At 44.1% G+C, this 25,905-nt stretch overlaps 2 protein-coding genes across 4 annotated transcripts in view; both read right to left on the reverse strand.

Annotated features, from left to right (window-relative positions):
• The window catches only part of LOC146181761 (histone acetyltransferase KAT6B-like), a 32,534-nt gene extending 31,283 nt beyond the window's left edge, over positions 1-1,251 (reverse strand). The window contains exon 1 of the mRNA XM_084576765.1: positions 184-1,251. Coding sequence (XP_084432891.1) covers positions 184-1,044 — 861 coding nt within the window. The 5' untranslated portion in view covers positions 1,045-1,251. The remainder of the gene's footprint in view (positions 1-183) is intronic.
• Positions 1,252-3,607: 2,356 nt separating this feature from the next.
• Positions 3,608-25,536, reverse strand: LOC146181762 (BRISC and BRCA1-A complex member 1-like). Of its 3 annotated transcripts, XM_084576767.1 has the most exons (9): positions 25,179-25,536; positions 20,949-21,007; positions 18,976-18,999; positions 18,262-18,382; positions 17,289-17,370; positions 15,029-15,053; positions 12,940-13,063; positions 11,325-11,411; positions 3,608-5,781 (listed from the first exon to the last, which is right to left on the reverse strand). In XM_084576767.1, the coding sequence occupies exons 1-9, from the start codon at positions 25,518-25,520 to the stop codon at positions 5,605-5,607; spliced, it is 1,041 nt and encodes a 346-aa protein (XP_084432893.1). In that variant the 5' UTR covers positions 25,521-25,536; the 3' UTR covers positions 3,608-5,604. The 3 variants fall into 3 exon arrangements, with proteins under 3 accessions (XP_084432893.1, XP_084432894.1, XP_084432895.1); XM_084576768.1 differs by lacking the exon at positions 18,976-18,999; XM_084576769.1 differs by lacking the exon at positions 11,325-11,411.
• Positions 25,537-25,905: the final 369 nt, after the last annotated feature.

Genomic DNA, 25,905 nt, shown 5'->3' on the forward strand with positions numbered 1-25,905 from the left:
CAGTGTGCACCGGTTTCATGGCTGCTAGAAAGGATTGCGGGCACAAGCATGATTAGCAATGACAGGTGACAAAATAAAATCAAGAACAAACGAACAACGGATAGGGGCGGGAGGAGTAGAGGTATGCATAGGGAAGCGAAGGGGGGGGGGGGGGGGGGGGCGGAGGGGGAGAATTCGACGTACCTTGCGCTTGCTGAGAGGTCTGGCCCGCTTGGCGTTCGGAGAGGTGAGCGTTGCTGAAGAGGCCGTCCTGGCGATCGGCGGAGTCTGTGCGCGCATCATGGGCAGGCCGTTTGTTCCGTTGACCGCAACGGCGCCGGGACCGGGCGGCGCGCACGGTGCTGTCGTCGCGGTGGTGCCGATCGGCGGAACTGCGCTACTTTCAGCGTGCTGCGCCTGCTGCTGATGAAACGGCTTGTTCACGACACGAGGCCTGGGCGGCGACAAAGTCGTCGTCGTCTTCTGCGCGGACGACGCAAGTTTGGCTGCACGCTGTTTTTCAGCTTCGCTCGGCGCGAACTTGCCGCAGGGCAAGCGCACCATTCGGCCGGAGGCCAGTTCCTTGTCAATGCCAAGTTCGAGCGCTCCTTTGGTGCACTTGAAGTCCCTGGCTTGCAGGTAGGCATCCAGCTGAGCGGCCGACACGCCGGCGTCCGAATCGCCCGACTGGCCCGTGAACCACATGTCCCGCACGGCATCGCCGATCGCGCGGCTTACCTTGAACGTGGTTGCTTGCGGGCCGCCGCAACCGACGGCGACCGCCGTCGCGGCCGCAGCAGCAGCGCCGGTGTCCGAAGAAAGCGACTTGTTGAAGCGAACCCATTTCGCGGCGTTGCGGTAGCTCGTGTTGCCCTTGTAGTCTACTTTGATCACCGCCTCCGCGTCGACGAGCAGGTCGAGCTCCTCCTGAACCTCCGCTTTGGTCAGCCCATGCCGCCGGTGGAGCATGTGACAAATGCGCTCGAAGTCCGGCCGCGCTTTGCGCTTTCGCAGTTGGTCGATCGTCTCGAGCACTATCTCCTTGTGCTTCGGGGCGCCGGGCATGTTGGAAAAGCTTGCTCACCGGGTGCTGGAAATGCTTTCTTCGGCGTGCCTTTAGCGTCGAACGAGCTGAGAGAGAAAAAAAAAATAACAATCGTGCGGAGCGCTGCCGGGAGCCGGCCGTCAGCGGACACAAGGGAGTTGACTCCGAGCGAACTACGGGCGGAGCGCTCTAGAACGCATGCGCAGTGCGCGGTGCGCGCTGCATGTTGGGGCGAAACTAGAGTGCTTAGAAGGGAAGGTATGAAGAACGTGGCGCGCTGCCCGTAGAGAAGTGGCGTTCTCCGCGTGACTACCGCTAGGGAAAAACTGAGCGCTGCAGTCGGGGGCGCCATCAACGTTTCGCGGGAGACGGCGGAGAAAAGCTAGTCAGCGTGTGGTATTGTTATTTGTCGCTGTGTTGTATGTTGTTTGTGGCGTGTGCTATTTGTTTACTCTTGCTGAATTCTGCAAAGATACCATCTACGCAAGGAAAATATCTGAGAAATGGTGTTTCGACTCTCGTGTTTGGATAATATACATGAGCTTTACTTGCTGAGATCACTTTGACGGAAGGAAGGCTGTTTCAGCGCATCATCTTGCTTTTAAAGTAACTGGTGTAACAGCAAATAGCGTCAAGGTGCAGCGTATATATTGGTGTGTGGCGCATCTCTCACCTTTGCACTTGCGTTTTGACGGTAGCAGTCGAGCAAAGCGCTGATTTTTCTCGTCTAGAATTGTATGTCGGCAGGTATGTACAGGGTGACTTCAATTGCATTGCGAAAGAGAATGACGCTCCACATGCAGTGAAGGTATAAAAGAGGGACTGTTTTTCTCACCTTCCGTGTTTCCAAAGGAAAAAAAGATGGACAGGTAGCTCTAAGAATTATATGTTCCCTCAAAGAAGACACGAACAGAACCAGAAGCATATATTCGCGGGACGGAGGATTCACGATAAATGTAGAGGAAGCACAAATTGAGCACACGGCCTTAATTTTGTTCAGGTAGGTTGCATGAGGCCAGCAGAGACAGCTAATTTCCAATAAATAAAGTAGTCCGAGTAACTCTGAATTAGGGGCAGCCTTGGCAGGTGTCACATTGGACTGCTTTCGAACGACTTGCCGCAATGAAACGGACATAAGAAAAACTTGTCGGGTGATCTTGGCAATACCTGTAGCGTCCACCTCAGAGAAAAAGAAAATACTACTCATGGGGGACATTCTGTCCTAAGAGGACACCACGAAAATTCACAGCTTTTAAGAAAGAGCAACATTAACAAAGATGGCCAAAACTGCTGTCATATATTCATGTTCGGAAGCTATATGACAAAAGTAGTGTACTGCAATATTTATCATGTCTAAAGAGCTGCGATGCCTGCTAAAACTTCGATCATTCAGCAAAGCTTATTTCCACTACAGCCTTTTTTCCCTACGCGAGCAAGCAGACGCTCCGCGCGCACTGACGGCGTCCCTGACTACAGCGCCGCTGCGCGGAATTCACGCGAGCGAGGATAGTTTCTCCCGGCCGGTTTTCACACCTTCCTTTCTATACATCCTCACGAAACTACGCGCCAAGCGTCGCTCTCAGACGCGCAAAATGTTTGCGAGCTCTCGGCGAGCGGCCGGGGCGATAAAAAAAAGTAAAGCCGACAAACTGCGCTGTTTTCTTCGCGGGGTTGTACCCCGACGCGGAAAAAATGATGGCAAGTGTCGGAACTCGCGTCCTACGTCGCGGTCGGCTGAGGTCTGGTGTTTTTGCACCAGTTTTGACGGAGTCATGCCGCCGCTGACTTACACCGGGATGCCAAGGCGTGTTGCGATTGGTCCGAGTGCCGTAGCAGACGCGCCGAAAGGCGGCGGCCGTGCGCAGCCGCCCCGTTTTTTGCGAGCTGGCCCGGGCGCTTGTTTTTGCTTCATTCCACTCTTGTTCGTCCGGGCTTGCGACCGAGATGCGCGGACACTGCTGAGAGCCAATTACAAAGGTGTATGCCTGCGAGCTGGTCCAGTTTTTGCATTTTTCAGCGTTTTTCGCCTCGCGGACACGAGCCATTACGCCTATTCGTATCGTCATAACGTGGCGCGCCGGAAGTGCATACGCTCGTGTCGTTCCTCTGCCCACCTCGTTTCCTCAGGCACTTAAACTACTGGCTTTATTATAGTCACTCATCACCTCACAACGGTTTGTGGGCGCGGGATGAAAAGAAGTGGATTCGCTTCCGCGCCGGCGAATGTCACGCGTGCGCGCGCGGCGCGCTTGCGTCATTGTGCAATATCGATTTTCGCACAAACCGCTATTTCTTTGGAGCGGAGCGACGAAGCGTGCCTCAAAGGCGCCATCGGCATCTAACGATCTAACTCAATGCGCATGCAAATTGCTTACGCTACACTTACGTGCGAGCACCACTGGCACTTGAACAGACGCATACTGTTTGAGTATATTGCTGCCGCATCAAGCAAGCAAATACCTCAACGACTTGCCGTTCCACTTCCTCCACGCTGGTCTTGCTGATACGTAGGGTTTAAAGTCTAAATGGAAGGTTCCGCATTATTAAGATCTAGAAGGCGAAACGTTGAAGAAACGGCAAGCATTGTGGCCAAACACTGTGCGTTTTATTAGAAAAGCTTCCCAGCAATATACCAACATATTTAGTATGTACACAATCCTGGCTTAGACAGCATCTTTACATTGCCGCGCTGGACGCGATAATTGCAACGGTCTTTTTTTTGAAGAGCACAGGTACGCAGTGCGCCCCATTTGCGCACAGCACTAACCTTTGGTAAGTGTCGTCATCCGGCACAGCCTGCCGATCTCTGGTGCGAGATCACAACCTTTGAGGTAATGTAAGGTACTGGACAGCAGTGCTGCTCTTGTTATTAACCCATGAAACCCCACACTTTCAGAAGTGCACCTATGCACTGGCATCAACCACACTGTGTAAAACCAAGAAACAGTTGTGCTTTGGAGACACTGCCAATCTTTTTATCTAAACAAAAGCATTCACTTCTTACCACAAGCTGAACAAAACAGATGACATCAGTTGCAAGCTGATTATACTAAATAAAAGAAACAAGCTACACGTGTGACAGCTTACGAACGTGTTGTACTCGTGAATACATGCTTCTGTAACAAGGTTCCCCGGTTGGAAGACCTGTATTCATCATGGCTTGGTTCATCATGACAGTTACAAGAGCAGAAGTGGGGAGCAATAAGGCTCCAGTATGATGTTAACACTGCAGAACCAGAAACAAAGTTAATTATTATAAACGGTCCTAACAGTTCAAAAGAATCAGAAAAGCAGCATTTAGGAAAGTCGGCCCGAAAAGCACACCGGTATGGGACATAACAAACAGGCGACATTAAGCAAAGTGCTGGCACCTATCGTCACCAGACATAGATGTTAAAGTTAAGTGCTCGTGTTATTACCATGCACTTGTGCTGTCTGTATGTTATTTTCCCATTTCTGTGTGTTTCTGCACCGTTTTCTTCTTTCTAGATCTGTCACAAACTTGGTCTGTTCAATGGACTTCTTTGAGACACTGTGACTGAGTATGCAGCACAATACTGCAGCAATACATAAACAGAAATGTGTTGCTGAGCACACTTAATTATATTACAGCAAGTTAAACGTGGTGGCGAGGAGTTATAGTTTAACTGTTCCGAGTTTTACACGAAAGTGCAGCAAAATAAAGTAAAAAAAAAAGCATCCATATGCAAGAAGCAAGCCACGAAATCGTATATGGCAAATTTCCTACACTGTTCAGTAGCAAACAATTACTCATAAAAAAACAGCACTTAGCCTTTAATGCTAAAACCCTGGAAGTGTGCTCACTTCAGGTTCAATAGGAGCATACATAGAAGCATTCTACACCCACTAAGGAACTTGGAGCACTTGCAGAAAATGATGTTGCTAACTTGAGCGGGTCGCGTAAGCCTCTAGACATCTTATTTTGTCCAAGCACGACTTGCTTCTCGGCACCACAAGTCAGCCAGTTTCGAGGAAAAGCACACATTAAAAAATAACTTTCACATTTTTAACCGCAAACTGAACAATGAAGCATGTATAGCATTTCTTATTCACTTTACGCACTCTGTTGCTTGATACTACTAAAGCAAAATAAAAAAATGACTGCTTGCATTCGTGTAAATATAATGTAGGCCTAAACAGCACAGTCCTCGGAGCACTCCTTGGAGACTTTAAGTAGACAACAAAAACATAAGCCCAAACAATCATATGCTGTGATGATCTGACAGCAAAACGCAATCATAAAGCGACAAAAGTGCACTCCAACAATAATAATAAAAGGACATCTCTGAAGGCTGTGTCAGATCAACTGGCACGCTGCTATTTTTGGTGGACAATGTGCGATCGAGACATAACCAGACGTGGGAAAAAAAAAAAAAAAAGAGAGAGAGCGAGAGTTGTCGGCGTCCCGGATGGTGGATGTCTTCATGGCCAAGGGTTCAGGTGGCAACGAAGAGCGCCCATCGCAGACATCGCACTGGCTCCTTTGTACGGGCTTTCGTGGGATTATGTAGGATCAGCACAGAAAGGGCCCAGGACGGGTGCACGGGGGTGTGTCCACCTCAGCTCGGGCTCTCGTCAGCCTTGAGTTTGTAGTGAGCCACGTGTTGGTGTGGCCTCTGCAACGGATGGGCCAGTAACTTGGCCATACAGTTGTGCAGCTTCGTGGCATTGCGCGACACTTCAAACATATACGACTGGAGGTAGTCGTCGAGGGCAACGAAGGCATTGAATATCTCCTGCACCAGAAAGATAGAAAGACAAAAAAAGATGCTGACTGAACTCATGAGCATTGTTTAGCTATAAAGAAAAACGTGTGCATTGCAGTGTCATTAACTTTACCGTGTTTGAATCTGAACTTCGAGCATCTTTTAACATAGCCCTTTGGTACCATTAACATCATGTACTGCGGAGTGTCAATTCCAAATCCCTGCAGTTTGAACTCAGCAGAAGACTGAAGAAATTACTGCTTCTTTATGAGTTTGTGTTACTGACATCTGACCTTAATTTTCTTACAGCAAAGGGTGCGAAAGATCAGATCAGATATGGTACTGACTACCATGGCACTGGCATTTGCTATAATGTAGGCTTGAGAAAATTTGGAACAAAATGCATGTAAACAAATGCAAACAAAAATTTCGGAGCACATGTTGTGGTTGGTATAAAAACTGAACCAGATGGCAGCAAGCATTATGTCCTGTCTTTTTTCTGATTCAGCCTTTCATGCTGTTGACCAAAAGTGGTTTGGTTTGGTTTGCGGGCTTAAACATCCCAAAGTGACTCAGGCTACGACAGACGCCCTAGTGGAGGGTACGGAAATTTCGACCACCTGGGGTTCTTTAACGTGCATTGACATTACACAGCACATGGGCACCTTGCTTTTCGCCTCCATTGAAAAGTGGCCGCCGCGGCCGGGATTCGTTAACCAAAAGTGATCGCCCATCAACTAGCAGGAGCCAAGAAAAGAAATGCTGAAAAAATTTGCAGGCAATCTGCCCTCTTGAAGTAAGTAAGCCTTGAAGTGAAGTCAAGAAACGTGCCGCAAGCCTCTCTTCCCCTAGCACAGCAGCTCATGGCATAGCAACTCATCGCACATCGACCCATAGCACAGCATCTACTCACCATCTATGTGGCCTCCTAGGTAGACATGGGACGAAATGAAGCTATTCTATACCATCTATTTACCATATTAAAAAAAACGGCAATCACGGATTTGATCCTGCAACCACACCCCGAGCAGCCACATGACAGGGCCACTAAGCCATCATGAGTACAGCGCGATGGCATGCGGCATCCAAGACTAGGCCATATTGTTATCCACTTTTAACGAGCAATCACATATTCCCTAATGTACCAGTGTCATCACTAGACTCATGGCATTGGTGACGACACTGGTCGGGGAAAAAAAAAAAGAAAACCATTCCATTTTCAACTCCAAAATTCCTCGTCAATAAACACCATCCACCCTTAGTTGCGAGGCAGACCTCAACAACAGGGCCACGAGAAGCCAATTTGACAACAAAAATGGGATAGTGTCACTTTAATCGGAGAGATAGCGCATTCTCTAAAATGGCTTCTCCCAAGTCTACTTTGATAACACCAGTATTGGCTGGCACCTGAATGTGGGAGTGTTCATTCACAACACATTTATGATGCTGACGCTGTTTCAACTTTAGCAAAAGCCTCTCAAGGCTACTACCAATGCAAAGGGGCGCCGGGAGTAATAATGCGTGCTGTTGACAAATAACAAAATTGATCGAACTGTGAAATAATGCTCTCTGTCATGCAAAACAAAAGGTGTAGTGATTTACAATAAGAAACAAACCATTCCAACAACCTTTTTCAGGTAAATTACCCTTTACGAACTACCCCACCGGAACACCAAAATGAGCTTCGACTGAACTAGCTTCAGGGCACTGCAAAGCAAAGATTTTGGAAACTAGTAGTTTCCAAAATCTTTGCTTTGTTTTCTTTGCACCACTGTTTCTGAGTAGAACTGCAACATTTCAGCAGAGATGCAGACATTTCCATCTACAAAACTGCAGATAGTGAAGTAGTACTATTCCAGTTCTGCGCTCTAGTTAAGAGCCTTTCGGAGGAACAGTGAACAATGTGGATAGAGAGCATGGTAGGCGGAAATTGGGTTAGTTCTGTGCCAATATAAGGATATCATCATCATCATCAGCCTGACTATACCCACTGCAGAGCGAAGTCCTCTCCCATATTTTTCCAATTAACCCGGTCCTGTGCTAGCTGCATCCACTTGACCTCTGTGAACTTCTTAACCTCATCCGCCCACCCAACTTTCTGCCACCCCCTGCTACGCTTTCCTTCTCTTGGAATCCAATTGGTTACTCTTAGAGACCATCGGTTATCCTCTCTTTACACTATATGCCCTGCCTATGGCCATTTCTTCTTGATTTCCACTAGAATGTCAGTAACTCGAGTTATTTCTCTGACCCACTCTGCACGCTTCCTATCCCTTCATGTTAATGTTAATACAGGATATAACCTTGAGAAAAGATAATAACCTCCCAACTTGGATGAGCAGTGGAATGAGGAAAAATCTGCGCAGTGACCAGGTGACAAATGGAATTTAAAAGCAAGAGAGGATGCGAATAAGTTGGAAGCACCTGCTGTTTAACCAGGCACCAGCAAAATATGCAGCAGCATAAGTGAGCTTGTTCAGAGAGAGAAACTACGTATAAATGCCAAAGTTCAGCAGAAAATTTCCGCAAATGCGTTAAGTGAATAATGCATGAGTGCAGTCTTCACTAATACGCAATACATGTACTCATGAACATTCTCAATACCTGATAGTCCCTTCGTTTGTTAGAAATAAGCTGCAGCACAGCTGCCTCGGTCGAGAAAACTATCACTTTTAAGTGAACATTCCCCAGGACCTCCTGAAGTTCACGTGCCATATGACTGCAATTAATTTCAGTAGAGTGAAAGTATTGATACCGAAATTGAAAAGCTATCACATTCACCAGGATGTCCCTGTTCCTGAGTTAAATATTAATCTCTGCGAAAACCACAACAGCCTTAACCTTTATAATGCGATAGCGTTAAATGACCCATTTTGCAGGAAGCCTGGCGTCGTCATTGTGAGCAAAAATATCACGGCATGGCTCTGGCAGGAGGTAGGGCTTTATATCTGTGCCGATTGGTCGCTTTATGACCACTAGCTAGGTAACGTGATAGCTTAGGACTATATGCTACTAAGAATGTGTGAGATTTTACAGGAACTAGTTAAGGACTCGGTAATTCAGTGAACAGCAAATAAATCAGCAGTTAGAAAGGTCCAGAGAAACAAACGCAATACATTCTGCGAGATTTCCACATCACCTCCAGTGTGACGTGCACACAGACTCCTGATATAGCTGGGGGATGTTAAGAGTGTGTGCACGTCTCTCACAGGCACGGACAGGACAAAGCAGGACATGTTTTTTACTTAAGGTACATTGGATGCGTTCTATAGTATCGTTACAAAACCTCTACAAACATACCTGATTAACATTCAGTCAAGTTGCATTCATAGCACACCTGCTTGTAGTGCTGTCAGCGTTGGACAGCATTTAGCACAAACACACGCACTCTCTGTCTGCAGACAGCATGGCGTGGTTAGGGAAAAGATTTACAGGTGGGCATGAGTTCTGTATTACCGTTTAGGATTAAATAGGGAAACCAGGGGCATCTACAGTAGGCTGACGTACGGTAAGTTGTGGCGCCACTCTGGCCTCATGCCTAAGTCAGTTGAACACGTCAATTGAGGCTGCAGGTGCATGCTGTATGTATCTATTCTTACGTCCCCATTCTTGTCTCCCTAAGCACAGTACTGGTGACCACTCCAAGTTTTACTGGTACTACACATCACTGAAACTAACTCTAGGCACAAAACATTTACTGAAATAAAATATCTGGCCCACACCGGGACATCATCTTCTCTGGTCCTGTCATCTCTAAAGGCCCACGCACTGTTACCTTTGAATAACAGAGCCTGCACATCTGCTGTTCCTACCTATTTTATGAGAAACCTGCTAAGTCAGGTAGGCTTGTAAATGAGTGATAAGTGAGAGCTATGTTTCGGGAAAGTCCTGCAGCTTCCTCACATCTTCACAGCTGAAAAATTCAACCTGGCAATGGGATCAGTCATGACAACACTTATAATCCATTTGGCAGTAACATACAGTAACATACCTCATAGCTAAGACACCGAACTTACGTTGTACGTCCTTGATTCAAAATGAGGTGCAAGAAATTAGTAAGCACGGGTCACCGTAATAGATTCACCACAAAATGCATTTAAATTTAATGACCCTATTTAAAAAGGCCATATAACCTACTTAATGGGTCATATGACCTTTCTACACAGTAAATCTCGTTAACTGAACCCCGTTAATTTGTAAATTAGAATAGGTGCACGGTCTCGGTCAACGCTCATGTAAGGCTACGGCATTGGATGGTGATTAATTTGGACCTGGACGGGCTTTCTCTGGTCAATTTGGACGAAGGATCACGTCAAAGTACGACCTCCGCAGCCACAAATCGCCGAAACAGAGATCCCTGAACCTGAATTGCATAAAAGGTGGTGCCCATGTACAGGGTTATCCACTTCTATCTATAACACTGTCACTGCTTTCAAAGCAACAGTGCGTCCGACGCAGGCACATATTGATACAAATAGATGCAAGCACACAGGGACTCGGACATGCTGCTTCACATGGCCTGCCACTCATCTTTATTGCTTGGCCGGGCCGGACACAATGACACTTTGAAAGCAGTGAGCGTGTTGCAGCTAGAAGTGGGTGAGGCTGTACTTCTGTACGTATGGCAAGTACGATGACAATCAGGAGTTTTCCATTTCCGAAACACAGCCCAGACACACAGCTTTGGTTTCGATCTCCTTAACTTCGTGTCATCCTGTGACCGAGAACAGTCGCACTGTTTCAAACGCTGACTGGTGCGTAACTGTTCATTTGTTTTTATTTTGGAACGGTACCACACTGTTGTAATGCCTATACATATGTCCCTAGTGTACATTCACGTGCTGCTTCCAACAAGCTGAAATCACATGTTAGTTATGTGCAGTGTCACTGCACTGCATGCTTCGCTGCGATGCTTCACTGCATTGACTGGGCGGTGAAGCAACTTCAAAACGTGACGGGGCTGTTTTGCGACAAGGCAACACTGCTAGTACTGCGTTGCGCTGCGAAAAGGGTAGCGGAGGCCTTTACGATTTGAAGCATTTCAATGTTCCCAACAGTGTATGCAAAGCAAAGCTACCTGACGAAACCGGGGAAAACCGTCGTTCTCACTTGGGTTTACCTCAAATGCAGGCAACCATCATACAAGTGTTCGTTGCATAAAATTACTGTGATGCAAGCGCTTTTTGCCTTTTTTCCTTTATTGCAGGTTAATTAGAAAACTTATTTTTCTGGTCCCTTGGAGGCTGATTTACATGAGTTTACTGTGGTAGGAAGTGACTTTACGCAAGTGATGGCCATAAGACTTTGGATTTAAGCTATCACAACTGGCAGATTAGTAAAACTAATCTGATGTGCCATGTCATCATGCCCAAAACGAGTGCTGCAGTTAAAAGGAAACAGTATACTGTGAAGTGAGGTCAATGCTACAAAGACAGGACAGTGTAGAGAGCAGCCACAAACAAACACCAATCTTTGGGTTCCTGTGGCTGCCCTTTAGTTGCACGCAACAAGAAACATACCGAAACATCGACTGAATTGAAAGCTAAAGTGGGAGTTGGGTGGAAGGGAGTCACCTGGCAGCAATTTGCTTCAGACAAAGGCTCGTGCACGTAGAGGATGTCGAGGAAGAAGTAGAGCAACTGCATCATCTGCTTGAGTGTCTGAAAGGACGGAAGACAAGGAAAGAAAAGAGAGAAAAGCACAGTTCATTGCATCTTTCCCATGAAGTGATACTAAGAAATTAAAGATGCTCATTAGGGCAATACTTCAGCACTTCTTAAACAATAGAAGTGATTAAATATGTCCATGTTACAGGGCACTAAAGGTGGACATAAACTTGTGCATATGCTGAGGTGCGGCTAGCCAAACAGTTGGCTGATGAGTGTTCATTTATACCGCTTCAGGGCAGTTACCTGATCCTTAGTACAGTGAAATCACTTTAGATGTTTAACTGCATATATGCAGAGTACAAGTTTACAAATTGGGCCTTAGCTAGATGTACAGTTGCGCTCAATATGACTTGCAACCTCAAGCCAGTGTGGCCCGAGCACTCCCAGGAAGTATGGCGGAGCCGACAAGCGACGCTCTTGAAAACGAAAGGGAAAGGATTTCGCTGTTCCGGCACTCAGTCTTCACCCCTGTGCCATCTGGTCTTGGCAGTGCCATGGCGTTATCGCATCGCCGGTGCTTGGGTGACGAATGCAAGGCGCATGTCGCAGTTTATTTTGTTTCGTTCCTTTTGTTATCACCTTATTTGCCCGGTAAAACCGAGGCCCAAAGATTTTGTTGAGCAGATGACACGGGGGATGCAGCTGGCTGCTGGAACAGCAGAATCCTTTCCACTTAGTTTTCAGGCGCGCCGCTTGTCGGCCCCGCCATGCTTCCAAAAACCGCTGTGGCCACATGCTCACGGGTTGCAAGTCATATTGAGTGCGATAGTACCTATTGCATCAAAATTTTGTTCCATGAGGCAGCTGCCATTAGAAGGCTTTAGCTAGAAGAAATACCAACATGATGCAATGACCATGCAAGTCATGTTATGATTTTGCCTTTTGAAATTGCCTCAAAATGCTAACTGCTGCATTTACTTCAGAAGTAAAGCGAACCAAGCAAGAAAGCTCATGCCATATCAAATTTCTGTCTGTAAACATACTACCACTGTGCATGTGGAAAGAGGCGCAACGTGGGAGAAAGTATCTGTCTTCATGACGCAGTTATTACAAGAGATAAACTGAACTTCTGCACAGCTAACTTCGGAGATATTAATTGTTCTGAAGAATGCTATTTACTGCATTCACCGTCAAATATGATAAAGTACAACATAAGGTGACATGAAAAGTGCAGAAATTGAAAAAAAAAAAAAAAAAAAAAAAAAGAAAAGAAAAGAAAAACTACTATGCAGAGCACATTGAACACAGCAAAAGCAGCAAATCTGCATTCACAAAAATGCAATGCCAAAGAAGGTTAAACAGAGTGAAACAGTGAAGAGAAGAAACCGAATTATAATTTATTTAGCAAGCACAAGCAAGCTCCATGCTAAGGTCTATGAATACTAACACCTTATGCACCACACAAAAAACAAAGGAAAAAGAAAAGAGAATCTGCTGTTCTCGCTCCTCTAAAGTTGCTGGCCTGAATGTGCGAGTCGCTTAAATAAAATTCTGGTTATGTAAAACCCTCGCCCATCACCTGGATACTGCTGTGGATGGTGGGGACGCTGTTAGACCGGCCATAGATGAGGATCGTTCGGACCAGGAACGGTGGCGGGAAGACGCACTCTCGGCCCACTTCGGGGATGTGGGTGTGCTCGCTTCTACAGGCAACAACAGCAAATGTGTGACAATTGTGACAGCCCAATTGGCACGGTTTGTGAAAGCTTGAAGGCGGCCACAACACCTGTTGACCCACATGTGAGTGAATACAGTAATAACCATTCCAGACTCGCAACACAATAAGAAGATACGAACTAGCAACATGAATTACTAACTAACAAGCGTCCTTCACACGCACACCAGGAAGCATAAGATTGTGAGGTAAGCTACGCAACAAATGCAAAGTTTTTTTGAAGTTCAAGCACTTGAAAGTTGACACCCATGAAAACCAGCAGCAGCAAGCAAAACTAATTCCACTGCAATCTAAAGTCAAAAGGCTCCTGCTTCAAAATTGACTGCACTTCTTTATGAGCGGGGACTAGAGCAATAAACAATAATGTTCCGATGCATCCAGAACCAAATAGCTCTTGCTTCAAAGCTCACCACTGTGCTATAGGAAGAGCGATGGAATGGTCAGCTGCTCCCTGTCCCGATGATATGCTGGAGGTCATCAGCACACACCGCGACAAAGAACGATATGGACTGTACTCGCCACAAGTTGTATTAAGGACTTGTGAGCTGCCAAACGCAATATATTTATTTTTTACTTATTTATTTGATGCCTGGCTGGAGTTTACCACCTTGCATTTGCATTCTTCCTAAAATGTTTCTAGCCTGGCAATAGCACTGGAGAATCGCGCATGTTCATATGTGTGACAATTAATTATAGACACTACTGTATCAAGCCCTACATTTGGTTTTTCTTTTCCTTTTTCCTTTTTTTTCTTTTTTTTTCTTTTTCTTTCTTTTTTTTTTTTTTTTTCAAGAGCGTAGTAAGGAGGCTTCAGTCAAAGAAGAGCAGCAGATGGCTGCCTGGGTGAAAATAGGTAAATGTTGCAGAAAAGGATGGAATGCATCACTGCATGATTTACTGCAAGAGCAACGTGTGGTTTCCAAAGACGCTTTTCCGAGCGGCTTGATGAACGTCCCTCAGCAAGCTCGTTCTCACTTGCGACCACATTGTTTTTAGTTGATTCTCAGTGTCCATTCACCCATACAAACCTAGTATTCTAAGCACTGCAGCTGAGCTATATATTCTAATCATGTAAACCACGTAATTGCAGTGTCCCACTGAGGTGGCTCTGTGGTTATGGCATCTGATAACTGAGCCACAGGACCCATTCAACACCCGCCACGGCAATGACATTCGATGCAGGCCAAGGACAAAGGGCACCTGTATGCCGCAGGATATCAGCGCATACTCAAGAATATCGGGGAGGTTTCAGTTAATCCAAAACCCGCCCCCATAGCTTCCCTTATGGTCAGTGTGTCATCTCACGATAGTAAACCCCACACGCTACAACAGTGTTTCCTTTAAATGAAATTTATCCTAAATGCATGCTTAAGAAGCGAGAAATCAGCCCATGGTTTTTGGGTAAACTGCCTACGTAGGACCTCATCTAGCTTGCAGATTAGTGCGACGCCACTTTCAAGCAAGAGTTGCTTCCAGCAGCTGTAAAGAGGTACCGATTTGTTTGCATGGCTGTGTGCTGCTCCATCACCCTGTATATACAAGGGTGATACAGACCGCACATAGATTTCAGTGTAAAATGCCCTGTAAAAACCAGACAGGAGAAAACAAGAACCTGATGCCATAATTCAAATACATCAAATACAAACACCCCTGTGCGTTATTTTTTTTTGTATATAAGCGACGTGACATCACTTATACCTGGGTATTTAATGCATCCCTTGCAAAAACGTGATTCACGCGAGCTGCCTGCTACACAACTTAAAATTTTAAAACGAGTGAAATGCATAACTCTGCTTGGCAGGCAGCGCTTCTTGCATTTTGGTTCTGGTATGGTGGTACAACGCACAATTCTGCCTCAGAGCACCTTGTCTATTCATGCGTTGGTATCCCCCTCGTCAAGCAATTGCCCAGAGTTTATAACAGCAATACTTACATTGCATCGAATAGACTGGTCAGGTCTGGAGGGTCATTAGTCAAGGATCAAAGAGAGAGTCACGTAGCGTGCTAAAACAGGGAAAGATGCCCGTTCAAACAGGGATCACAGATTTAAGCAACGAAAGGGGTCGACGGTTTTACTGCTATACAACACCGAGGGAAATGGCACAATCACTGCCGTAAAAAATACCCCATATCACCTGGAAATCTCAAACAAAATGCTCCAGATTCTTATTCAGTAAAAGAAAAAATAAATAAACAAATAAAACATGGAAGGGAAACGATTTTTGTGGCTTAATTAATAGCAGTGAGAATTGTTGTTGAATGGACAAATAATTAAGCATTCAGTTTATGCAAAAGAAGCAGAAAATCATTTGTAGGAGATCGCTTTTTTGCTGCTGAGCACTTGCTGACACACACAACACTGACACCAAGTTGCGCCAAGACCGGAATGCATGGTTGAAAATAGCATATTTATTCACAGTGAAAAAATTTATGAAAGTGTGAGGTCACGGACAGCACATTCATTATGTTTTTTTTTTCTTTTTTTCAGGTATAACTTGTATTTTGTCAACTGAAATAGCCAGCGCTCTCATTAGATTAGTAAGCCTATTATGTGACCCTATTTTGGTAAATCTTGTTTATTTTTATTGTATCGTGAATTATTTTTATTGTTTTGAAGCAGGATCTAATAAAATCCTGCTTCACCAGTTCGACATGTAAAACTGAAAGTGTATTCATTTTTGAGTTTTTGATTAGGTTAAAAATGTGCCTTATCAGAAAACAGTTTACTTTTCCACTATGGCTACAAATGTATTTACATAAGCCACATGGCTTGCTGTTTCTAAATTCTTTGTAATACCGCATAGCTAGGGCCTCATAGAATATATTTTTTAATTCTGCGTTTAACCAAATGCTCTCAAAATTTGGAAAAGGCCCCTATTAGAAAACTACACACGAAAGGCACAATTAAATACCAACGTATATAAAGGTTGTGTTAAGCCCAATCTATGGAAAGTAATTTCAAGTCCTCCACTATGGCGTCTTTCATATCCCGAGTTGCTTTGGTATGTTAAACCCCACAAACCAAACCAAACCGATTTCACGACATCATCCACCTATGTTGACTCCCAAGAGTGCCGCGCAGAATACAGCAGCTATTCTCAGCACACATGATTCTATTCGAGACTCCATTCCACGTCTAAGAAACATCAGTTAATTAGCTGTCAGTGTAAACCTTACTTTGTACTCATGCCAGATAGGCATGTTTAATAGCATTAAGTGTATAATGCCCTCAATCGATTAATGCCACTATTTTTGGAGCTAGTAGCACGCATCCAGATTTAATGTCACTAAATGCAGCAGTGATAATACCAAGAAACCAAACAGTTTTAGTTGACAGCTAAAAAAAATTAGGTGCCGAGAAAAATGCGCGCTGCATAATAACTCCCACCAAATCTCTATAACAGTGTTCCGGTTTAAGAAGGCAGTCTTAAAATCTGTTATAGCTCCGAGTTTCTAAGAGCAAAGCTACTTATGCTGAATGCATGCAGGACTACGTCTCATTATTTGCCACAAAATCGTTTTGTGAGAAATAAAAACACTACTGTGCTAAGGCATGCATATTATAGGAAAATGAGCTATAGTATTTATAGCTCATACATACAGTATAGTATAGAGAATAGTATTTAGCCTAATGTCATTATTTGTGTTCATGCCAGTGAACAAACGTCATTAAAGCTTGAGGCATTAAGCACTCAGAGGTATGGCTCTACATGCAAACGTGCTTGAACCGTACATGAAATAAGCAACTTCCTACAACAGACACTGACTAGATGTCTTACCAGCGCTGTTGAAAGTTTCAAGTGCTACCCGCTCCGACCAGCTCCTTTTTAATGCGGGTGGGTGCGTATGAATATCATCTGGTGCATTTAGTGGTGTCATCTGTGCTGTATGTGTGTTTCTTATGGTGTCCATGGCTTCTTTATTTTCATGTGTCACTTTTGTGCGTCTCAGATGGGAGTCGTGACATACAAGGAGTATTTCTCCAAACTGTACTCGACGAGAAAAGGTGTAGGAAGGAGGCTTAGCACTGCCGCAGACAAGCTGCAGCCTTTCAGGATAATCAACGTACAGAGTGAAAGAATGGCTGACAGTAACAACAAAAACAACAAAATAATGCAAAACGTTAATGCAAACAAAGCCGGTTGTCAGTTCTGGCTACAGAAGACAAGAACAAGGTAGCACCACAAGGATACCACAGTTTTCGCAATGCCTCGTCTCGTTAAGGTCCTCCAGGAAGGTGGAGATTTCTTTCGGATCGTTCGTAAAGTTCCTGATCTGAAAAAAAAAAAAAAGGCAAAGGGCAATGGAATCACGTAAAATCTCCGCTTGATTAAAATACCACTACCGCAGAACCACCTGACGAGATCAATCAAAACTAAACAGTTATGTGGCTTGAGGAAATCGCTTGAAAGGTAAGTTAAAAGTGAGAAAAAGAAGTCCCACTGTAAGCATGTTACTCGGCATGGTTGTATATTAGATTGCTAGCCTCTTTCTACATGCAAACGACATACAGACGCAAATATTCTGAATGATGGGGAGTTCTACGTGCATAATAACTCCACTGACACACTGTTCTTGGTATCTTTTCTCACTGGAGGTTACCGCAGTGGTAACAGTAATTGGCAGCCAATCTGCATTTGTTAAACTGATCATGAATGTCATCTGTCATCTCTGCCCTCCTCTTCACAAGCAGACTCAAAGCTAATGATTAAGTTAAAAGCTAAAATGAAAAACAATTACCATGAGCAAGGAGCTAATACATGACTTTGAAGAATGAAACAAAGATGTGCTAACAGGGAGAAAAAAGAAGAGAAGGAAAGATAGAAAACCCAGTGGTTAGGTTAGAAATCGTGGCTCCCGAGCAGAAGAAAGCCAGATAAGTTCAGAACTGCATCAACACAATATGTATATCAGCGAATGCTGTCACAAAGGGCATTGAAGCCTAAAACGCCCAAACTGCAGGTGCCGCTGCCACTCACGCTCTCTGTTTAAAAAGGCATCCCTCAAATCATGCACTCTTCTCAGCAGCAAAGTGCTTGGGCAATATGTACAAATCATTGCAAGACATTCCTCGAAGAAAAGACTCTCGAAGAAGATATCTATTTACATCTCTTTCAGAGGCAAAGAGGACAATGCGAGAGTCAAGCAGGGAATAACCCATCTCACCCAAAGAGGCACTTCGTGGAAAACGACAAGGGCGAACTCATGGCGCTTGTCCATCTTGTGCTTGTTATGTACAAACAGCTCGATCACCCGCTTGACGATGAACAGGGGGGAGTGCTTTGACCTGAAAAAGAACACAGCACAATTTAGCGCACCGTGCGGATAAAAAAAAAACACGACGTGTACAGACTCATGATTAGCACACCTATGAAGTTATTGCACCCCGTATGTTGGTTATTAAGTTTGCAAACCAATTCTTTTCTGCCCACCAAACCTTCCGCTGCATTTAAAGCCCTTACGAAAGCCACCTGCCATTTTTATCAAAGAAATTGTTCCACCAATATAGTCTGTGCTGCATCTATATTCTTGGAGTGTTCACTTAGTGCACGTGTCAAATAAATCCACGCCATTTTACTGGTCTCAAATGTGAAAGTGATACACCAATCCTGTTATGTCATCATTCAATTAAATTTATCACCCTAATGACTCGCTAGAAATACTACATAAGAGGAGGCACAAATACAGTTGTAATCATGTGTTGAGGAAATGAAAGTGATTGGCAATAGTTTCGACGAATGTGGATGAGCATGTGACGGTAGAGATGTTGTTGGATAGGTTGTTCCAGTCTGCAAAGAAATGCTTCCCACTGCTTCAGTGACTTTAAAATGCAAAAATCAAAATGGAAAAATAAAAAAAGCTCATGCTTTAAATACTTACTTTTTATATACAGGCATTAAAAAGCTGAAACAGACATTCATGTTTGATTTAAAAGAAGTAGAAGCATCCAAGCAGCTGATGTGAGCTGAGAAGACTGCATTTGCCTTCTTTCAAAGCAAGAAAAAACTGAACTTAAACGTGTACTACCGAACCTTCAAATAAGTGGAATTGGAACCCAGTTCCAGCCAAGCTCATCTGGAAAACATTCACTTAAAGGACACTTCCAACATATGGATACTGGTCTCAAGAAACTCAATTAGTCTTGCAATGCAACCTTTTAGACACCACGCATTCATCTGGTATAGGCATGTTTTGTTAAAAATGCCACAGTGGTTTCAAACTGTGAAGTTGACATACCAAAAATAGTAAGAAAGATCACATGCCATTGCGGCATTAAACATATGTTTCTTAAGAGAAGACACACACTACATAAAAAAGAGCTAACTGAAATAATGAAACAAGGGATGACTAAATTTGTGCACACGACTATGCTAAATAATGCGCTACTAATTATTAAGCTCACTGTCTGGAGAGATTATTTACACTGTACTTGCCAACATAGCAGAGTGCAATATGAAAAGTGACATGGGTTAGTGAAGGCCTCATGAGCATCACTAAAGAGGCCTACAACACAAATCGAGCATGCGGTTTTATTCTTTGCACGCAGACTATGGCGCATAGTGATGCCTTAGCGGCTAGACCACTAAAGTGCGATGAGGCGAAAGCCATTAACCGCAACTCTACCTCCCTCTCTTCTTTCACTCCCACTTCCCTCCCTTTCTTTATGGCGTGGTACATGTGTCTGTGGAGAATTGTAACAGATACTGCGCCTTTTCTATCCTGCAAATCAATTTCAAACGCCGCTGATGCCTGTTGTACTAATGCCTCCTAGACATTTGGGTCAGCTTCATGGTACATGTGTCCGCCAAGAATTGTGACAGATACTGCACCTTTTCTACCCTGTAAATCAATTTCAAACCCCGCTGACGCCTGTTGTACTAACGCCTCCTAGACATCTGGGTCTGCTTCTGTTTGCTGTGTGGTGCGGCGTTCGAGGAAGCGGCAAATGAAAGGCGCCGCACGGACGCCTGGATCGGACGCCCGTCGAGGTCAGCGTTATATATGCATGAGTCGCCTGGTGACGTCATGACCTGTCGTGACGATACATCGCGCGCCCCTTGTCGAACACAACCAGCATTTCATTGAGCACATCAAAGTTCACTGGCGTTCTATAATTCATTTACAGGCAAGGAAAGGCACAGTATCTGTCACTCGCGAAATCCCGCTATCATCCTCACGGTAGACAAGGAGAATTATGAAGAGCGTTTTACGATCTGGGGCGTAGCACAGTTGGTAAAACGCTGGGCTGGGGATCCGAGGGATGGAGTTTCGATTCTCAGTGGAGACAAGATTTATTAATTTGTTTTTAACTCTTGCTCTCGAAAGCGTGACACCTCTGCTGATTACCTTCTGTCAACAACGATGAGGCGTTAAAGGCTTTCGCCTTAAAGGATTACAGGCAAGCATGGCGAACCTTGCTGCACCTCACCTTTCAGTCACACCTTCCTCGTCAAAGGCATGCATATGAGTAACAACACCGCCAAGATGCGAAGCTGCGAGCTGTCTTCGCTAGTCAACAATGGCATGCAAGCTTCTGTAGTGTGGGCGCAAGGTGCAGCTCTGATTGGTAATACACAGTCCTAGCTATGTGTTAATGAAACGAGATTTTGCCCGAGCTTTTTATTTAGCATTTTGTAAACGAAATAACAACCAAAAATAACGCCCTCATCAAAAGTGTGAAATATAAGTGTGGGGAAAAAAAAAAAAATGTATCTTATTTTTTTTTTAATTTTTTTTTTCAAGCAAGGTGCACCAGCCATCCAGAAAAGGAAAGAATGCATTCACATGCAGAGGTTAAGGGTTAACTATGGTAAACAAAAAAGGTAAAAACAATGTGGAAAGTAGGAACTTACCCATCCGAGAACATGAAAGGCATAGCTTCCATTTCTGAACAAAGGTCAAGACAGATAACCTGTTTGGGGAGAAAAAGAGCAGAAAATATTGTTTTAGAAAGCTTTATCGATTCCCACAATGGATGTCCAGAAAATGCTCATCAGAGTGAAAAAAAAAAAAAAGGCACCATTCACCAGATGGGTGCCGAGACAGTCAGAATGTTTTACTCTGTAAACAAACAGGACTGTATTTGTAAAAGCATGCTCAGAGACAACTTAGTCAACTGATTGGGTGGCAAGTTAAAAAAAAAAAAAAAGAAAGAAGAAATAGAAGCCCTGAACAAACAAGATCGTTTGCGGCTGGGGACAGATGCTCATGTCCATAAAAAAAAAAAAAAAAAAAGGTGATCCCTTGAATGCAATGCACAGCAAATTCGCCATTGGAAAATAAACCATAAAATTTGATTGAAACAAGTAGGGAACTTCGTAATGGTTTTTCATGTTGTCAATTCAAATTGACTAAAGGTCAATCTGCAAAATCTCATTTTGCTGTTCCTATCTGAATTGCCTAGTTTGAATTTCATTCGACGCAGAAAGTACATCAAATTTAATTCCACATAACACAGCTGCATCTTCGCAAACCTCAAATTTCATACTCTCATGAAACCATGGATACCTTACTGTGAAGACATATTGGACAAACTTTCATGAAACGCCATGAAATTGGCAAAAAACATTTCGGTTGTGAAATATCTCTGCTGTTTCACACTTGACAGTTTTACATCAGTCTTGAACTTTACCAGTGGTTACACTCCTTTGTGCATCCACAGCCATCTACTGTACAAAAAAGTGCCTAAAGGTTATGCTTGGTGGCATAGATCACCAAACACAGTGAGCGCTTTCACTATGCTGCTGTTTTTCTATTGCTAACGGCTTAGATCTCCAGTAGATTCAAAGACCTAGAGACTTTATGGGAACCTAGACTACCAAACTAATTGCAATGGACACACAGTCATGTACCTGGTGCTGGTCACATGGGTGGCGCTGTTCATGTAGCCAAGAATCCGCAAGCCTAACCCGACCGGTGATGTGGCTGATTTACAATGTTGTAACGGACTATAATACAGGAGGCTGCTATGAAATCCTCTGCAGTCTTTATTTAGGACACACTCGGGTAACTCTAGTGGAAATGCGCGGGATGAGGTGCACTTAGCGTTAAGAGGGAAACCACAGTGGGAATAGTGACATGCACGATAATCATCACGCAAAGTCAACTCTTCTGTGTTCAGGGGCTTTCAGTGCACCAGCGCTTTGTGAGGATGTTCAAACTGCTGCAAGTGAGTATAGCTTTATCCATTGCGAACTTGCTTCGTCAATGACTGCACAAAAAGAACAGAAACGCTGCTCATCACCAACTGAAAACCAGGTCATGACTGAAAATCATGACAGAGGTTGGGGTTTTTGCTTTAAACTGGACAAAGAAAAAAAATATAAAATGAACTGATTTTTTTTTTATTTGGCTTTAAGCAAAAAGATATCAGTATTTCTGGCATACATCTCATGGCTAGCTGGCTATTTATGACCAATTAAAGTAGGTCAGAGAAGAAAATTACGAAAGCCCTGGAACCGGGAATGCAGTGAGAAAACGATATCTTTGGAGTAGAGTACTGTGGTGATGAGCCAAGAGGCATTGATATGCGAAGTCACATAAGCCATTGCAGATCTGGAGGTTTTACCTCCCAGCTAGGCGCTGCCTGCTAGTGCAGTGTCACCTGCTCAGGGTTATCTCTAGCTTAAGGTGTGGCTTGGCTAAATAGGTTTTTTGATAGCGTGTCACAAGACGGATAATTTCTGGAACAGAAATAAGCAGCCACCAAAGCAAAACCATGCATTAACTGCATAAAAGTGTCCTGCCACAGTTAGAAAGCAGTTTCATGGCTGCCATCGGCATGCGAACCATATGTGGTCTTTTGTTCAGTGCGGAGTACAACCAAGCTGTGATAGCAGACTTCTAAAACCAAACTTCCACTATGTCCTTGCCTCACTGCCAGATCCTTTCAGCTCGATAGGTTGCTTTTATTACGACGACACATTTTTCTGCGAGGATAGCTGTTGACAAAATCAAATGTTTGTTGCAATGTACAAGAGACGCTTGTTTAAAAAAAAAAAAAACACAAAGATTAACTTGCATCACTGTTGACTGCTGTTCACCACTGCTCATCATGACTTGCACTATGAAATACACAGAGGCCGTCAAATAATACACCCACGTCTTGCCAGCGTGAGTATGATGAAGAGGTTATAGTTAAGTCCTAGCATATTGAACAATTACTTAAATTCTCTTGCTTAAAACATGTGGCCAAAGGCTGACATCATGCACCTGAAGGGACGAACAGTAATTCCCACTAATATTTTCATGCAGGAAAAAGGAAAAACAGCACTTCACAATGTATCACATATTGTGACATTTGTCCTTGCTTGGCAAGAGTAGTGGCTGATCGCATCTGGGGACGGAAACAATTTGTTTCACTGCAACAGTGTATAAGCAGGTCTTGAAAAACTTCAAACATGCATTTTGTCATTTTCATTACTGCACTTTCACAGCGCGTTTTGTGCGTAGCCCGCGATGGCAGGTCAATGGCTTTCGCCGAACAAAAGCTACGCTGTATCTTTTAATAAATTTACCTTGCCATGCGGTTCAAAATAACACCGCATCACGTGATCTGCCAGGCATCTCTGCAATCAACAATTGTTACGAGTGGGCCCTCACCTCAACAGTTCATACAAGCGGACAACAAGGGGTCTTCAAACTGAATGCTCTGTGGGGCAACAGACATCAAATCGAGTGCATCCCCATTTAGTCTGGTTGCTCAGCAAGCTGCCTCTTGCCATTGTCTACATTGTCCTGTTCACGCAGCTGGCAGAAATGCTCAGAAACTAGGCCTTATCTTAACTATCCTCTCATAAGTGCATGTCATATCTTTACAAACAGCAGCGCAGAATTGAGAGGGTGAGCAAGGTCCACACTCCTTTGACAGTACTGGATTAAGGTGGGGGCTAAGGAGGCTGCAGCCCAAGGCCACATTTCCGAGGGTAGGAGCCCATTCATTCTAGCCTGCTTCATATATGGAATTACAAATAACAGAACTTTGAGTAGCAGGTATGAACAGCAAAAACCAGAACAAAGAGACTGGACCCTTGCCTAATACAACTTCATATTTAGCTTTTTGTGAAGACCATGTCAAGCTGCAAAAAAAAAAAGGCCTCCCACTCAAGGAGGCCCCTTTCTTGTGAGGTTATTTGCATTTGCTTAGGGATTGGAGAAAAGTTTCTTATGATTTCTTGTCAGTTCCTCCGTCTTGTGGTGGTCGGCAATATCTAAAAATTGTAACTGGACCAACAGATGAGATAAGGAGGAAATTCCTTTTCCACCTCCATCATCACTATTGCCTTACATCTCTCAAATAATTCCATCATTCCTTTTCTGCAGCTTTGAGAAAGAAAAATGGGCGGGCCGGACTGTGTACTGGATTATAGTCTCTTAATTCGTATTTGTTACCTACTCGTCTGAGTTTTAATAGCTGTGCTTGTGTTCTGCCAAACTAATGCATCACTCTTGCACTAATCACAATGATCACACCTTGTTCGTTTTTTTAGGTATATTGCAGAAGTGTAATATGGAAGTGAAAAAGGATCGCCAAAGGGTTTGGGTTAGGAGGGGGGATTTGCATGCGCTGTAGTAAAGTAGCTGTAGCCCAGGGTCCCCATTTTTCTTAATTAGACCCGTTTTCAGCTTCCTGCCCTCGGCTTCAAACGACAGACTTGAAAGCGTATTTTCACGAGACAGAAATGGATGCATTTCGCTCCGAAAAAACTTTTGCCCACTCTGTTTTCCTTTATGAACAACACTACGTGAGCGCTGAAATTAGTCGACCAGTGAACCATTTACATTGACGCGTTACGACACTATGGAAAAAGATGTATTGATACGTTACGAAACTATGCAAACAGCCACGTCGATTGAAATAACCCGATACGTTACCACTAGTGCAAACGCGATGAAAATCGACTCACAACCAATCTCGGGTCATGCTTAGCATTTAAAAAAAAATATTAGAGGCAGAACAAATCTGTTCACACCGACAAATACGCTTCCTTAAGTAAATGCATAGAAATGCAGGGGGATGGGTAAAGTTGAGATACGCTGGCGGAAAAGCGACTGCTTTCACCGAACTCGAGATCCTTCCTTACGATTCGCTCCGGACAATTCACTCGCGGCAGGATTCTCTCGACCGGCACATTATCTCTGTCCATAGACGGTGCGCGGCTGATTCGAGAGTCCTTCACGACGCAGTCGGAGTCCGAGCCCGCTTGGGTTAAGTCGATCCTGACGGCATCCCAGAGATCGTGCGGACTGGATGAGTCACTGTCATCATCGCTGTCTTCAAGGCGCGAGGGGACCTTCACGTGGACAACCTTGCTCGTTGCTGGCACGTTTTCCATGGTGACGGAGCCAGCTTGGACTCCCTGAAGCGTCGTGTCTTCCGTACTTTCCACAGAGAAGTCGAAATCGCTTTCTCTGGTTGCCGCCATGTTTACGGCGAACAGCTGCTCCGCACCCAATAAGTGCGTTCCTTTGTTGAGAAACGTCACAGAATTCGCGAAGTGCAATATAGTGCATGACAAGTGCACTAATTAAGATTACATGTTTAAAACTTTTTACGCAGTAAAAATAAGTAATTTAAACAAAAAAATGGTGCTAGTTATAATTTATTTGCTACAAAAATATAACTGCAATTTTATCAAATACGATATTGAAAAACAAAATTAAAATGACGTCATTGTGACAAAAATGACGCACAAGATTTGCCTTTTTGTGTATAAAAGAACGTTACTAATCGGTGTTCAAAACAAAACATTTTATTCCGCTAGTAAACTAAAGCACATAAAAACTTTATTAAATATTAGTTTGAGGTAT

Source organism: Amblyomma maculatum, chromosome 8 (assembly GCF_055883805.1).
Source record: "Amblyomma maculatum isolate TAMU_Amacu chromosome 8, ASM5588380v1, whole genome shotgun sequence".
Classification (NCBI taxonomy): Eukaryota; Metazoa; Arthropoda; class Arachnida; order Ixodida; family Ixodidae; genus Amblyomma; species Amblyomma maculatum.

Coding starts and splice junctions, on each gene's coding strand:
- LOC146181762 (XM_084576767.1), bottom strand. CDS start 25,520: ATGGCGGCAACCAGAGAAAGCGATTTCGACTTCTCTGTGGAAAGTACG. Junction 18,383..18,975: donor TTAATGCCTGTATATAAAAA/GTAAGTATTTAA, acceptor GTTCTTTTTCAG/GTCAAAGCACTCCCCCCTGT. Junction 13,064..15,028: donor ACCAGTCTATTCGATGCAAT/GTAAGTATTGCT, acceptor TGTTGCCTGTAG/AAGCGAGCACACCCACATCC.